General features: G+C 37.0%; 1 protein-coding gene across 1 annotated transcript; it reads left to right on the plus strand.

Moving 5' to 3' along the window:
* Nucleotides 1–257: 257 nt before the first annotated feature.
* Nucleotides 258–11,937, plus strand: LOC141678372 (terpene synthase 10-like). Its single transcript, XM_074484673.1, has 7 exons — nt 258–614; nt 710–874; nt 951–1,053; nt 1,153–1,543; nt 1,639–1,857; nt 2,059–2,101; nt 11,195–11,937. Exons 1-7 carry the CDS (start codon nt 348–350, stop codon nt 11,714–11,716), a joined length of 1,710 nt encoding a protein of 569 aa, XP_074340774.1. The 5' UTR covers nt 258–347; the 3' UTR covers nt 11,717–11,937.
* Nucleotides 11,938–17,101: the final 5,164 nt, after the last annotated feature.

Below are 17,101 nucleotides of genomic sequence, written 5' to 3' on the forward strand. Positions count from 1 at the left end.
AAGTTTGTTTTTAGGATGGATGGAGTATTTAATCATATGACCAACAGGCATCACATCCCACCTGATGTTTGGTGCTGTCAATCATGATCCGTTTGCTACGTTGGAGACAATTGGGAAAGTAATTAATCCAAAATGTTAGAAAAATATTTAGCCTATCATTTAACTGCAAGTAAAAAAATCTACTTCCTGTTGTTGATATTTGACTAACTTAAACTAAAATTCCAGTAAAGAACTTCAAGTTCTCTTGAATCTCTATATCAAGAGAGGTAGAGATTATTCGGTTATTTGCACAACAGAAGCATTACCAACATAAATTATATATTTAATTATACTACCGAGCATTTGTAATGGCCCTTACAACTATGAGTTTTGGCTCCAGTTTCTCTTCAACTCGTTCTGTGCTTAAACCTTGTTTTACTATTATGAAGCCGTCTTGCACTATGCCAAAAGTTTTTAAAACTAGTACTATTGTCCGGTGCAGTAGTGATGATGCTGCACTACTGAGTAGCGAAAATGTTACTAGTGATGAGAAAATAAATGTTAGGAGATCCGGAAATTATCCTCCTTCCATTTGGGATTATAACTCTCTGCAGTCTCTTAGCAGTAATTTCAAGGTGGGGGTGGAAATATCATGTTTAACATCAATTACATGTTCGTCTGTTTATTTATAATGTAATATACAAACGAAATTTACATACTCTACATGCAGGCAGAAATTTGCAGTAAGCATGCAAGTGATTTGAAGGAAAATGTGAGGATGCTTCTCAACACAACCGACACAAACAGCTTCCACAAACTTGAGTTGGTTGATTCAATTCAACGACTTGGAGTTGGTCATCACTTTGAAGATGAGATCAAGATAATCCTCGAAGCTGTATGCAACAACATTGATAATTATTGTTAAATATATGATCTCATTGGGGTCTTCCTCTAACACCTTAAGGTTTTAGATGAGCTGGTTACTCAACAATTATAATTGGGACTGTCAAGATCTTTATGCCACGTCTCTGAAATTTAGACTCCTACGACAACATAACTTTGAAGTCACTCAGGGTACGCTGTTTTCTCTTTAGTTAATTGTTTTGTTCATAATTTTACGTACTCGTTAGAATTGGTAGCAACTTATGGAACTCCATTAATTACAACTTGCAGACGTTTTTAAGGGTTTTATATGCAAGTCGGGAAACTTCAAGGCGAGCCTCAGCGAAGACATAAAGGGTATGTTATACTTATACGAGGCATCACATCTTTCAACAAAGGGTGAGAATATTATGGACCAAGCACGAGATTTTACAGCTGAGAAAAATTTAAAAGATTACATAAATAATAATGACAACAGCATAGATGAAAAACTTGGTGAACTTATTAGTCATGCATTGGAGCTCCCCCTGCATTGGCGGGAAATAAAGCATGAAGCGAGATGGTTCATTGATTTCTATGGCACATGGGAAGATATAAATAATCCTCATGAGCTTGACTTTGCAAAACTTGACTACAACATGGTGCAGTCAATTTACCAAGATGATCTGAAACACATGCCAAGGTACCAGCTTGCTTGTTTTGTTTATGAACCTTTTTCCCCTCCAAACTTCAACTCTCTGTCTATTAAATCATAAATTTCAATCTAATTTATAATAGCTGGTGGAAGGGCATAAAGTTCGGTGATAATTTAAGTTTTGCTCGAGAAAGGGTGATGGAGTGTTTCTGCTGGGGTATGGGTTTCAACTCGAGGCCTGAGTTTGGATATGGGAGGAGGGTGCTCGCCACTATCACTGCTCTGATAACCACTATCGATGATATTTACGATGTCTATGCTAGTTTGGATGAACTTGAATTGTTGACAAAATTAACAAAAAGGTAAAGAAATGTTTTTTTTACGTTAAGCTTCAAAGTTTGCATTAATGATTCAAGTTCACAATCTAGTGAATATATCTAAAGTGTTAATTTTACATGACACTAAGGTGTTTAAATCAAAGTTGTCTGTCAACTAAGCTCTTCTTTCTTTATGGTTTATGGGCGGAGATTTTGACATATAACCGGGTGGTGTTGCTTGATTAGATGGAATTCTGCTGAGTTGGACCAACTGCCAGAATACATGAAGGTCTGTTTTACAGTTTTTTATAATGAAATCAATGAAGTAGCCTGTAAACAGGCACACAAATAGCTTGACAAAAAGCAAATGCAGAGAATTGTATTGAGAGTTGATCCTTATCCAGAAGTTTGGAAAGGTATAATGTTTACTCTGATTTATATTTCAGGAGCTACAGCTCATTTAAAGACTAACTAGAGGACAAACTAGGTGGCCACAAAATTATTCTAGTCCCCACGTAACAACCACAACGTTCTAATAGGACAGCAAGGCAAGGAAAATACATGATAAACTGAATTATAAAAATAATAAGAAAATACTATTGTATTTTCTCAATACTCCCCCTCAAGCCACAGAGGAATCCTTGGATGAGACTGTGAGCTTGTGTAGATGTGAGTTGTGCAGCTACATTGGGGGTTGTTTCGTGAATATATCAGCCACCTGTTGTTGTGATGAAACATGAGCAGTTTTGATAGTGCCAGCCTTGAGTTGATCACGCACATAGTGACAGTCCAGCTCTACGTGCTTTGCCCTCTCGTGCAATATAGGGTTAGCTGCAATAGCTAACCCAGCTTTATTATCACAGTTTAGGACTGTTGGAGGGATGTTTTTCAAGCCGAGATCCTTTAATAATGCTGACAACCATGTGACTTAGCAGGTAGTTTCTTAGATTTCCACAGATAATAAATGCCCTATACTCAGCTTCAGCTGAGGATCTGGATACCACAGATTGCTTCTTAGATTTCCAGGAGATAGGAGAGCTGCCTAAAAAAATGCAGTAGCCTGTTGTCGATCTGCGAGACACAGGACAAGATGCCCAATCACTATCGCAGTACGCAGTCAACTTTGCAGCAGAGTTTGAGGCTAATAAGATGCCTTGAGATGTGGATCCTGTCAAGTATCTCAACAATCTGTATACAGCTTGTAAACGCACTGTAGTTGGTTTATTAGTATACTGAGACATCAACTGTACACTAAAGCAATTATCAGGTCTCGTGATTGTGAGATAAATCAGTTGACCAAGTAAACGTTGATACACCAAAGGATTAGGTAAAGGATCCCCCAAGTCAGGTGTCAACTTTATGTGAGCATCCAGGGGTAGCTGCAGTGGTCTTACATTCAAAAGATTATGCTCCTTTAAAAATATCAATTGTGTACTTATGCTGGCTAATAAAAATCCCATCATTTGAGTGATCTATCTCTAAACCAAGAAAATATCGAAGTTGACCCAAATCTTTCATATGAAAATTTTGGGAGAGCAGAGATTTCAAATTATTGATTGAAGATATGCAGCTTCCACACAACAATAAGTCATCGACATAGACTAATATTAAAGTGAAAGAAGATGAAGTGTGCTTACTAAAGAGGCTGTAATCTGTTTTAAACTGCTGATAGTCCATGTCAAGCAATGTAGAAGATAGTTTAGAAAACCACAGTCTTGGAGCTTGTCGAAGCCCATAGAGTGACTTCTTCAATTTGCAGACCAAAGAAGATGGAATCTCTGGTACTTCCATGTTGACAAAAATTCGACTTCCCAGACCACTGTACCCTTTTGGAAATTTTATATAAACAATTTCAGAGAGTTCTCCGTGAAGAAAGGCGTTTGATACATCCATTTGTTGTGTGTTCCAGTTCTGAATCGCAACCACAGCCAGAATAGTTCGTACAGTAGTAAGCTTCGCCACCGGAGCAAAAGTTTTAAAAAAATCGACTCATTATTTTTTATGGCAGCCCAATATAACCAGTCGAGCCTTGTATTTGTCCACAGTACCGTCCGGTTTAAACTTAGTTCTGTAAATCCACTTATAACCAATAGGTCGTTTTCCTTGGGGCAAAGGGACAATCTCCCAAGTGTTATTTAGTTCTAATGCATCCAATTCCAGATTCATAGCACTGACCCAGGCTTCACTAGTCACAACAGATTGAAGGAGACAGGATCTTGTTGTGTGGTAACCGTGGAGAAAAAACAGTTGAAGCTTGTATCAATTGCGGTGAAAGCCAAATTAGAGATAGAATGAGTTGTATAATTTGCATCAAAGTCTTGAAACCATTGTGGCTTAGTATGAGGTCTGCTGGATCTCCGTACTGTGACGGGGGAAACACTAGCAGGTGATGAGGTGGTAGAAGGTGAAGTTGAAGATGACACAACAGGAGATGTAATTGGTGGTGAGCCCGGGAGGTTTAATTCACTATCATTGTCATAGAAGTCATCACTCAAATCAGGCATTGATGGAGGAATGGGTTGCATATATTTTATAGAGGAGTCCCAGTGAAAAGGAAATATAGATTCCCGAAATAAGACATCTCTAGAGGTGAATTCTTGTTTGGTCATGAGATTCATCAACCGATAAGCCTTTTGGCCAAGAGGGTATCCAAGAAAAATACAGGGCATGCCACGATGCTCAAAATTATCAGTAGGTGGAGAGGGATTGTAAGCAAACGCCAAACATCCAAATACTCTCAAGTGGTCGTACCCTGGCAATTCTTTATACAATACTTCATGAGGTGATTTGTGTTGCAGAACTGGGGTAGGAAGCTTGTTTATCAAGTGAACAGCTGTTAAAACACAAGCCCCCCAAAGATCCAATGGTAAGCCAGCATGAAAGCGTAATGCTCGAGCAACTTCCAAGATATGGCGGTGTTTCCGCTCAACACGAGCGTTTTATTGAGGTCGATAGGGGCAAGAGGTTTGGTGTAGAATCCCATTGTCTGAGAAGAACTTATGACAAGCAGCCGAGGTGAATTCCAAGGCATTATCAGAGCGAATGAACTTAACAGGTTTGTGGAAGTGGGTGGACACATAATTCAAAAACTTTTTAAGATGTTCAAGAGCATCAGATTTAAGATGAAGTAGATAAACCCAAGTGTTTCGAGAGAAATCATCTACGAGTGTAAGGAAATATCTGCATTTTGCATTATAAGGGACTTTATACGGTCCCCAGATATCGATGTGTAGTAGTTCAAATGACTCAGAAGCATGGGATGTACTCATAGAAAAAGGCAGCCTAGTAACTTTAGACATTGGACAGGAAACACAAATTGTATTTTGAGTGAGAAGCACGGATTTTAAGTGTTAGGTCCCAATGTGTTTGTAGAAGGGGGGTTGAATACAAACAGTACCGAATAATCGAATTAAATGCGGAATAAAAAATGTGAAACAAAATTCAAGTTAAATAAGAATATTATTAAACTTAAAAGGTGTTACAACAACTGTATCGATTACAAGGAATTAATCTCAAATTAATTATCACAAATTTAGAATAAATTCGACATGAACTTTTTCTATTTTTTTAATAATTAGAATCAAATGCTAAACGCGATTTGAGATTAAGTTCTAGGGATTTTGATCCGCTAGATTGTTACACAAGAACAAGATAAAGATTTCTAGTTGATTGGATTTAACTTTACAATCTAGAAATTGATCTTGAAGTTTTGCAGAGAAGAATAAAATGTTTTGCTTTTATTTCTGTTGTGTTCTTGTTCTGTGTTGATTGATTGAATATATGAACTGCTGCTTGTCTGCTTCTTTTTAATCAACAGCCGAACTGAAATGAACTAGAATGACAATCTCTTTGGCTCAGCAAGACTATCGGTAGGACTATCAAATTCCAGTAGAACTTTCGGTAGGACTATTGTTTTAGAACTAGCAAGACAATCAGAATGAACTAGCAAGACTTTCGGTATGACAATCAATTGTCATACCGATTGGCATAGTAGTTCAAACAGATTGTTTTTGTTGAAAATAAATAGATTTAAATCCTATAATAATTCTGGTAAGACAATACTTTTGAATTAGCATGACTTTCGGTATGACTATTGATTGTCATACCGATTGTCATACTAATACAATCAGTTGTCTTTGTTGAATTAAACAGATTTTTAAACCAATTTAAATTCTGAAAATTCTTAATATTAATTCAGAATTAATTAATTCAATTAATCAATAAATTAATCTTTGCGGATATAATTTATTTTCTTAATTAAATTATATGACTTAATTAATTAATAAAGAATTAATACTAACCTTGAGCAGCAACCATTCTTCTGAATATCTTCTGAAAATCACTCAAAATTATGAATCAATTCCACCACTTCAATGTTGACACTCGATGTACTGTCTGGTTCATGAGTGACTAACTTCCGTGACGTTTCTTCATATCTTGACTTTGACAACTATGATTTTCTTCAGATTAAATCCTTGTAATTAATTGATACTCTGAAGAGATCTCTGTCACTTGATTAAATCCGCAATCTTGATTTGCATCACTGAGGCTTGATCAATTTCTTGAGCTTCTTCCAGTGAATTAACTCCTCAAGTCTGTAGATGAACCTTGTTTCTGAATCCTCTGACAGATGTTACTCTGCGAGATCTCTTTGACGCTAGATCCACTATTTACTTATTACATTCTTATTTGAGTTGAGTTGAATCCTCGAATATACAAATAGGCCTATGACATATGACTTACAATCTCCCCCTATTTGTTTGTTAGACAATAACACACAAATACCTAGAGGATAACTCAACTAACAAATAAGAAAAGGATATAAAAAGAAATGCAAAGTAAATAGTAGAAAAGTTTCTGGAATAAATATAAAATTTTCCAGCTTCCAAATAAAATGTTCCTCTAGACTGAACATATCTTCAAGTAGTTCCATCTTCACTTGTACAACCACATTTCCTGTTGAGAAGCCCATATCTCTCTTATTTCTCCCCATATGAGAATCAACTGATTAAAGAAGATCACCTTCATTTACCACCCCTCCCGTACAATAGGATCCGCAGATATAAGCCAATGGTACTCCCCTTTTGAAAACAGCTTCTTCCCTTACTAGAAAATCACCTTGTGTTTACCACCTCTCCCGTACAATAGGATCCGTAGTTACAAACAACAATGGTGTGGTGTAGTGTACATATGATCTTTTTCTTCCTCCCTGCTATTTCTCCCCCTTAGTTGAGGAATCCTCCAAACTATTACTTAAGTTTTTATCTCCCCATTAAAGAAGGAATGTATGCCGTCGTCTGAAGGAGTTCTCATATTCACTTGGTTGGAAAAGAAATAACAAGTAGTTTCTCTTTCTTCCTCACTGTGAGTGTGTGATTCTGTTTAGTGTACCTCACATGTGTTTCACTCTTCTCTCCACTCGTGTTTACACTCTTTCTCACAAGTGTATCACTCCTCTCATAGCTCCATATACCAGCTGTACCTGCAAGGAAAATCACCTTAGCCATCCTTAAGGAGGTCACAGGTGGTGCAATGGGAGTTCGCAAATCCCCATCCTTGTTAAACTCGTCAGATGAATCTGAGTCATAATCTACAAGTTGCTAGTTTCCCTTTTAGGGTTCCAGATTTGAATTCTGGGAAGGTAAACAATGATTCAACGAATTTAGCATAAAGATCAAAGTTCCCTTTTAATGTCTGTGAAGACATTTCCTTGTGACTCATCAGGTAATATCTGAATCATTGTCAATAAGTTGCCGATCTGCGCTGTAATATCCGAGATATATCGTGTAATTATTTTCGATATTAAATAATTATTATGTGTGTTCAGTATCTATTTTGTGAGTTAATTGTTAAGTGATATATGTACTTGAATATTCAAAAATAATATTAATTGAGTATTTTAATTTTTATATGTCCAAAATAAAATATAGATAATTGTCATATCTTCCTAATTATTTTTATGTTGATTTATAGATTTATAAGAATCATATGAAATTTTTAAAATCTTTTTCCGGGTAATTAAAATTTATTTTATAAAAACGGGAACCAACCGACGTCAACCGTTGTTACGTTTTTGGAACCCGAAACTCTTCCGAGAACTCCTTCCTAACCTAATTGTAATATTCCGAGCATTTTCCATGTTTCGACTTTTTCGATCCGGCGTACGGTTTGTCCTGCGCGGGTCCCGGCACAACATTTTCGATACAATATTCGTTTCGGTATATTAATAAAACCCGTATTTTCGATAAACGGGAGCTTTTTATTAAACTATCCCAATTATCACTTCGTAGTACGTGTAACTGGGTGCTGAGACCAAGACCGCAGTACAAGTTGTACTGATTTGGATAATTATCCCGAAAACCGATACCGTTTGGATCAGTTTTTATAAATAAACGTACCATTTTATATCCGGAATGATCCAACGGGATACTAATTTTCCGTAATTATAAATAGCCTTTTACCGTATTTTATTTCGTATAAAAATCAATTGCAGACAGATAATTATATAATTTTACAGAGAAAAATCTTATATTCATAAACTGTTCTAAGAATCAAACAGCAAAACGAAGGCGTTACCGATCTCTGTTTTTAAAGCTTGAGTAACCAAAACGAAGGATTTGAGGTGTTCTATCAGATTCTGAGCTTTGTTTCACTGCAGAATCAAAGGTTTAATTTCTAAAAATTTATTTATTTTCGAATTTATTTTATTAAAAATATGAATTTTTGTTCGGATGATTGTTTGTATGATTTGATGATTGCATGTTATAGAGCTTGTTTTCTTGATGATTTTCATATGTCATACGTCTGATTTGGAGTTCAATAACATGTTCAAATTTGAGTTTGATTTTCGAATTTTAAAATTAGGGTTTATAACCCGTATGAATGTTCTTAATTGAAATTTGGGGGTTTCTTATTCTGTGATAGATTGATGATGTGTTATAGTGGGTTGTGTTCTCTGTGAAATTTGCAATCTAGTCGTGTAAGTTTCATGAACCAACGGGGTCTGTAGAGAAGGGAGTTGTGTTTTGAAGTTTTCCGATGTTCGCCGGAAACTGGAAAACTTCACGGCCAAATTCCGGCCAACTCAGGGATTGTTAGGATGAATTGATTGCATGGTTGTGTTCCTGATGTTGTGTAGATGTGATCTGGAGGTGTTGGTGGGGTGAGGACGCCGGGAACGTGTTCTCCGGCGAACCCGACTGTTTTCCGGCGAAGAGCTGGAAAATTACAGTTTGGTACCCCAACTTTTGAAAACGATGCAGTTAGGTCCCTGAGGTTTGCAGACTTTGCAAATTTAGGATTCCTGTTTATAAAATGTTTAAAAATCATATTTCTTATTTATTTTTATTATAAAAATTCGTTTTTAATTTCTGAAAATTCTAAAAATTATTATTTTAATTCTGAAAATTATTTTTAATTCACAAATAAATCTGAATTAATTAGTTAATTAATTTCAGTTAATTTTTAATTGATTAATTAGTCAATTAATTCAAAAATTAATTGATTAATTGATTTAAATTAATTATTAATTGATTTTTAATTAATTATTTAATTAGATTTAATTATTAAAAATGATTTAAAAATTCTGAAAAATAGTTTCGAGCTTTAAAATATTATTCTAAAGTATTTTCAAGGCTCGATAATTATTCTAAAATTGTTTCGGAGCCAGAATTGGCCAACCGAACCCTGTTTATTAACCCGAAATTGATCCAACGACCCGTTTTAAATCCGAAAAATGTTTTAAAAATTATTTTAAATACCCGAAAGCACATTTATGACCCGAGACTTCTTTATAAATGATATGTCATTGATTACGTGATGTATTATGTGTTATACGTGACCTGTTGTTTGACTATCGGTCTATATATTCGGTGTTTACTTCGTTATTGCATAGATTTCAATCCGTTAATCGGATTTGGGTAAAACGAAGGGTATATAGAAGTGTGTGTTGAATAAAACTCTATGAGTTGATGATTGATAGATACTTATGATATGTGAGCAGAAAAGGCAAGACGTAGGAAAGGAAAACAGATAGTTGAAGAGTAAGACGGTTGTGATTGGAAGTCAGTGCAGAGTAGTAAGCTAATACCAGGCAAGTGTTCTGAACTTTCTCGAGACATTGTAATTCTTGATAGTCTTGTTGACATTGCAAGTGCTTTGAAGCACGGAAACCTAAACCCTGATTTCAGTTATTGTTCTTGAGCCATGAACCATATTCTTTCTAAGCCATTGATTATTGTAAACCCAAACTCGAACCTCAAGTATACGATACTATTCCATAAATACATGCAAACAAAATCCCAAACACTGAACTGAATTACTTGTACATTCAACCATTGTATCCTATGCTTGGAGAGCCCAAATCTTTGAAACCCTGAAATATTGATTCTTTTGTTATTCAATTCTTTCATTACCCAGCGTTCAAGCTTTTAAACTACTTATTTGATCCTTACAAAGATTGAAAACCTTTCATTGTTAAACACTCATTGTTGTTAATGATTTTGGTTATTGTTTATTATTGCATATTCTGCTATTATGTTAGAATTGGATTGTTTTTATAAAATTGTGGACCAGATTCGTGGTCAGACAATATAATGGTCAAGTTAGGCCAATGTGTGCCTTGGATCCAATAGTTAGAGCAATGATGTGTGCCTTGCTCGGGGTTAGTGCGTGACTGATCAGCAGCCTAACCTTGGCTTTTAAATTAAAAGTATAATATCCAATTCTAAATCATAATCCAATGTTCACTTGATATCATAATCATAGTCACCTGATGATCATTATTCTCAGTTTTGTCATTTTGACTTGCTGAGCTAGTTAGCTCATTTGTGCGATGTTGTTTATATTCTTTCCAGTTAAAAAGGAACCAGTTGGTAGCGAGGATCCCCAGTCCAGCGCGAGAGCTAGGGGTTCAGGTTGAGGAAGCTGAGCTAGTAGGCTTCTTTTGGGATAATTTAAGTTTGTATTAATGTTTGATACTCAGTGTGAGTTTGAAATAGTTGGGATTTGAACGGTTTGTAATATATTAGTGTGTTTGGCTTGTGTGCATACTTTAACCTGTTGCGGTCCGTGGTAGTTGATAAGTAGGGTCACTGCATATATTATTATTATCTTTATTATTGTTATAAGAAGGTTATAATTAAGATGTGTGTGTGGATCCCAAACTTCTGACCCGGGTTTGGAGGGCGCCACAGGTTTGGTATCAGAGCTACAGGTTATAAGTCACTGACACAAGCCTAGGATAACGGGAATGGGTAGAGGGTTAAGATTAGAAGTAAGGCATAGGATGAGAGAACGTTGAGAGGTTGAGTGCTTTGGTATAACCGGTATTAGTATAGTTTGCATCGTGGTACGAGATTCTTATATTACGATATAATTTCAGATAGCAGAGATGGCCGACTCTTTTGTTCCCGTATCAGCTGATCACTCAGAGCCTTCAGTTGGAGCACCAGCATCGGATCCACGTCCTGTGATTCCACCAGCATTGGCTATTCTACCTCCACCGGTATTGCAGCCCGTACCATTGCAGGCTATTCCACCTCCAGGCATGAGGCCACCTGTCAGAGGACCCCCACCTGCTGATTCAGGCTTTACTAGTCATTCAGTCACAGGAGTACCTTTCCAGTTCTCTCCCTATCCTGTCCCATATCATCAGTTTGAGGCTTGCCTTATGGAGCAGCGATTCCTACAGGGTCAGATCCAGGAGTTATTGCATATCATGCGTACCAGAGAGATGGGGAGTGGTGAGAGGCGACTTAGGGAGAGGCTCCAGGCGTTTTGTAGAGCAGCTGCTGTGAGGATTGCTGAGGCTACACATGAGGACATCACCCCTGATTTCCTAGTGGAGTGGGCTAAGTGGGTTCTAGAGGAGCTTGAGGAGATAGGAGGTCCAGATTTGCCATGAGCCAGAGATTCTGAGATGGAAATGCTGAGCAGTGTTGTTATGATTATGTAGTATGTACAGTAGTGTGTAGTGTGTATCAGAAGACTTTTGAGTTGTATTTATAGACTAGCGATGCTGACTAGTGAGTAGGTTGTTGTACCCTTTTTGCTTTGACTTTCGAAGCGTCTTTACGCTTGTACTACCCTAAAACTTTTGATCTATATATATCAGTACCTTTTTCCTTTCCAGCACTGTCATTTATTTTATTGCACCTATTTTACCTTACCTTATTTATTGCACCAGTTATACCCTGTGATACCATATGCCCTATTTTCCATAACTGTTTATATTCTGTAAAAAAGCATGCAATTTATTTAGTCACAACTGTTTTCAAAAAGAGATATTCCTGTTTTACAAAACCTTTCTTTTATACAAATATTTGATTCAAAAGCTAAATAAATTGATTGATTATTTACAGAAAATGCCTCCCAAAAGAAATACCCGCACCAACACCCATAATGAAGAAACCAACAACAACAACAATAACAACCAAGATGATACAAACCAGAATGTGAACCCAGGACCCATGGACCCAGCAATAGCCCAGATTCTTCAAATCTTGGCCCAACAAACAGTTCACCTGGCACAACAACAGCAGAGACAGACCAATCCCCAGGTAACTTTCAAAACTTTTCAGGCAATAAACCCACCAGAATTCAAGGGTTCCTTAAAGCCAATTGAAGCAAATGTTTGGTTAAAGGAAATAGAAAAGGCATTTGCCTTAGTGAAAGTGAAAGAGGAACAGAAGGTTGAGTTTGCAAGTTACTATCTGAAGAATGAGGCCACTTATTGGTGGGAAATGGTGAAGACATTGGAAGGCACAGATGTTATTAGTTGGGAAAGGTTCAAGGAATTGTTTTTAGAAAAGTATTTTCCTCAGTTTGTTCAGGATCAAATGGAGCTGAAGTTTTTAGAGTTAAAGCAAGGGAATATGTCGGTAACAGATTATGAAGGGAAGTTTGAGGAATTGTCAAGGTATGTGCCGTCGTATGTTGATACTGATAGAAAGAAAGCTAAGAGATTCCAGCAAGGCTTGAAGCCATGGATCAGGGGGAAAGTAGCTATTTTTGAATTGGATACCTACGCCGGGGTTGTACAGAAAGCTATGATCGCAGAGACAGAGAGTGAGATGTTCCAGAAAGATAAGGAAAGCAAGAAAAGGAAAGTTGAGGGAAGTGAGGGTCAGTCACAAACAGGGAAGTTTCCAAATTTTAAGAAGGGCAAGTTTCAGCCAGGGAGAAATTTTAATTTCAGGAGACAAAATGCAGGAGACGGAGGCCAGGGCAATCGTCCAGCTAATGTGAATCTGCCGAATCAGTTGAGATTAACTTTTCCAGACTGTCAAGTATGTGGAAAGAAGCATGGAGGAGTTTGTAACAAGTTGAATGTGGTATGTTTTAAATGCAACCAGAAAGGGCACTATTCAAGGGAGTGCCGAAATCAGCCAGCAAATAAGGATCAGCCTATCCGGAATCCAGCAGTGAAGGTTCCAGTCATTGGATTTATATGCTTTAAATGTGGGAAGCCAGGACATATGGCCAGGGATTGCAAGATACCAGCCCCAGTCAGTAATGCATTGAGGATTATGGGATCTACCCCAACAGTGAATGAGACTTCAAGGGCTAGAGTTTTTGACATGTCGGTGAAGGATGCGATCCAGGATACGGATGTCGTGGCAGGTACGCTTAATGTGAATTCTTTATGTGCCAAAGTGTTAATAGACTCGGGAGCAACTCGATCGTTTGTTTCACAAGATTTTGTTAGTAAATTAAACTGTCCAGTTGAGTGCTTAAATGAAATAATGACTGTGGAATTAGCAAATCAAGAACGTGTAACTGTAAACCAAGTTTGTGGAAATTGTGAGATTGAGATTTCTGGTAGTAAGTTTTGTGTAGATTTGATACCATTTAAGTTAGGAGAATTTGATATGATATTAGGGATGGATTGGTTATCTAAGCATGATGCTCAGATAGATTGTCGAAATAAGAAAATAATGGTGAAAATGCCAGACGAAAGAATAGTAACGTTCAAGGGACAGAAGCAGGTAAAGAAGTTCTTAACGATGATTCAAGCCAAGAAGTTACTACGGCAAGGATGCGAGCATTTCGTAGCATACGTGATTGACAAAAGTCAGGAGCCAACAAAACTTGAAGATATCCCAGTAGTGAATGAATTTCCAGACGTATTTCCCGACGAATTGCCAGGACTTCCTCCAGATAGAGAAATTGAATTTGCGATCGACTTAGCACCTGGAACAGAACCAGTATCCAAAGCCCCGTACAGAATGGCGCCTGTTGAGATGAAAGAGCTAGCAAAGTAATTGCAGGAATTGTTAGAAAAAGGAGTAATCAAACCCAGCGTATCCCCGTGGGGAGCCCCGGTATTATTTGTCAAGAAGAAAGATGGAAGCATGAGACTGTGCATTGACTATAGGGAACTCAACAAGCTGACAATCAAGAACAAGTATCTGTTACCCAGAATCGATGATCTGTTTGACCAATTGAAGGGAGCCAAGTACTTCTCCAAAATTGATTTAAGATCGGGATATCATCAACTAAAGATTGAGCCAGAAGATATACCAAAGACAGCTTTCAGAACAAGGTATGGACATTACGAGTTTTTAGTGATGTCTTTTGGATTGACCAACGCCCCAGCAGCGTTTATGGACCTGATGAACAGAATTTTCAAGGAATATTTGGACAAGTTCGTTATAGTATTTATAAACGATATTTTGATCTATTCAAAGACGGTGGAGGATCATGCGGAACATTTAAGGACAACTTTGGAGATTTTAAGGAAAAAGAAGTTATATGCTAAATTGTCGAAGTGTGAGTTTTGGCTACAAGAAGTTCAGTTCTTAGGACACATAGTCAGTAACGAAGGGATCAAAGTGGACCCAGCAAAGATCGAGGCAATTACGAATTGGGAAAGACCGAGAACACCCACTGAGGTAAGAAGTTTCTTGGGATTGGCAGGATATTATCGATGATTCGTTCAGAATTTCTCAAGGATTGCCACACCATTAACAAAGCTTACACGAAAGAATGAAAAGTTTATATGGAATGACAAGTGCGAAGAAAGTTTTTAGGAATTGAAGAGGAGATTAATCACAACACCTGTTTGTCACTTCCAGACAATCAAGGGAATTTCGTAATTTATAGCGATGCTTCCTACAAAGGATTAGGATGTGTTCTTATGCAGCACGACAAGGTGATTGCGTATGCGTCAAGGCAATTGAAACCACACGAACAAAAGTATCCTACTCATGACTTGGAGCTAGCAGCTATAGTTTTTGCTTTGAAGATTTGGAGACATTATTTGTATGGAGAAAAGTGTGAGATTTTCACGGATCACAAAAGTTTGAAATATATATTTACCCAGAAGGAACTTAATATGAGGCAAAGGAGATGGTTAGAATTGATCAAGGATTATGATTGCTCGATTAATTATCATCCCGGTAAGGCGAATGTGGTGGCAGACGCATTAAGTCGGAAGGAAAAGTTAAATGAATTATCAGTACCTGAAGATATATATAAGGAATTTCAGAAATTGGAATTGGAAATTAGAGTTTGCGAGCCTGGGAAAGCGAAAGTGTACAGTATGACTTTCCAGCCGGAGTTGTTGGAGAAAATAAAGAAATGTCAGAAAGATGTAATGGATCAAGATATAAATCGTTTAATAGGTGAAGAATTATGCACGCAGAAGGATGATCAAGGCATTTTGAGATTTTCATCTAGAATCTGGATTCCACCAGTGACGGAGTTAAAGAATGAAATTTTACAAGAATCACATAGTTCAAGATATTCCATCCATCCAGGGAGTACCAAAATGTACAGAGATTTAAAGAAGAATTATTGGTGGCCAGATATGAAGAGGGAAATTGCGGAATGGGTTAGCAAATGTTATACCTGTCAGAGAGTTAAAGTAGAGCATCAAAGACCAAGCGGATTGCTACAGCCATTGGAGATTCCAGAGTGGAAGTGGGAACATATTACCATGGATTTCATAGTTGGATTACCAAGGACAAGAGCTAATCATGATGCCATTTGGGTTATAGTGGATAGACTTACCAAGTCAGCTCATTTTCTGCCTATAAATGAAAGATTTTCGCTCGATAAGTTGGTCCATATGTACCTAAAAGAAATTGTAGTTCGTCATGGAGTTCCAGTGTCTATCGTATTTGATCGAGATCCAAGGTTTAATTCAAGACTCTGAAAGAGTTTTCAAGAATGTTTGGGAACAAGACTGAATATGAGTACAGCTTATCACCCCCAAACGGATGGCCAAAGTGAAAGAACGATCCAGACAATCGAGGATATGTTACGTGTTTGTGCTATTGATTTCAAAGGAAGTTGGGACGAACATTTACCCCTGGTAGAGTTTACTTACAACAACAGTTATCATGCCAGCATTGGAATGCCACCTTATGAAGCCCTTTATGGATGCAAATATAGATCTCCATTATATTGGAATGAAGTAGGAGAACACAAAATACTCGGACCTGAATTGGTGCAACAGACAAAGGAAGTTGTTGAAATTATCCAGAAGAGATTAATAGCCGCACAAAATCGTCAGAGGAGATATGCAGACCAGTCAAGGAAAGACATGGAATTTGAAGAAGGGAGCTTGGTATTATTAAAAGTATCACCGTGGAAAGGACTAACGAGGTTTGGGAAGAAAGGGAAGCTAAGCCCAAGATATGTCGGACCTTTTGAGATCCTAAAGAGCGTTGGCAAAGTCGCTTACGAATTGGCGTTACCTCCGCACATGGGGCACATTCACAATGTTTTTCATGTATCGATGCTCAAGAAATATAATCCAGACTCCAGGCATGTAATAGAATATGAGCCAATAGAGCTTCAGGCAGATTTATCATATGTAGAGAATCCAATAGAGATTTTAGAGGAAAAAGAGAAAGTATTGAGGAATAAAGTGATAAAGTTAGTAAGAGTATTGTGGAGAAACCCAAAGGTTGAAGAGTCAACCTGGGAGTTAGAAAGTGATATGAGAGAAAAGTATCCTCATTTGTTTTCTTAGGAGATTCTGAGGACAGAATTCTTTTAAGGGGGGAAGGATGTAATATCCGGGATATATCGTGTAATTATTTTTGATATTAAATAATTATTATGTGTGTTCAGTATCTATTTTGTGAGTTAATTGTTAAGTGATATATGTACTTGAATATTCAAAAATAATATTAATTGAGTATTTTAATTTTTATATGTCCAAAATAAAATATAAATAATTGTCATATCTTCCTAATTATTTTTATGTTGATTTATAGATTTATAAGAATCATATGAAATTTTTAAAATCTTTTTCCGGGTAATTAAAATTTATTTTATA

This window comes from Apium graveolens, chromosome 8 (assembly GCF_009905375.1).
Source record: "Apium graveolens cultivar Ventura chromosome 8, ASM990537v1, whole genome shotgun sequence".
In the NCBI taxonomy this organism is placed as follows: Eukaryota; Viridiplantae; Streptophyta; class Magnoliopsida; order Apiales; family Apiaceae; genus Apium; species Apium graveolens.

Bases quoted from the DNA above. Each gene is read 5' to 3' on its own strand.
- LOC141678372 (XM_074484673.1), top strand. From the start codon at position 348: ATGGCCCTTACAACTATGAGTTTTGGCTCCAGTTTCTCTTCAACTCGT. The intron at 1,054-1,152 runs GTACGCTGTTTT...TACAACTTGCAG, and splicing joins TAACTTTGAAGTCACTCAGG to ACGTTTTTAAGGGTTTTATA. The intron at 2,102-11,194 runs GTCTGTTTTACA...ATATAATTTCAG, and splicing joins AACTGCCAGAATACATGAAG to ATAGCAGAGATGGCCGACTC.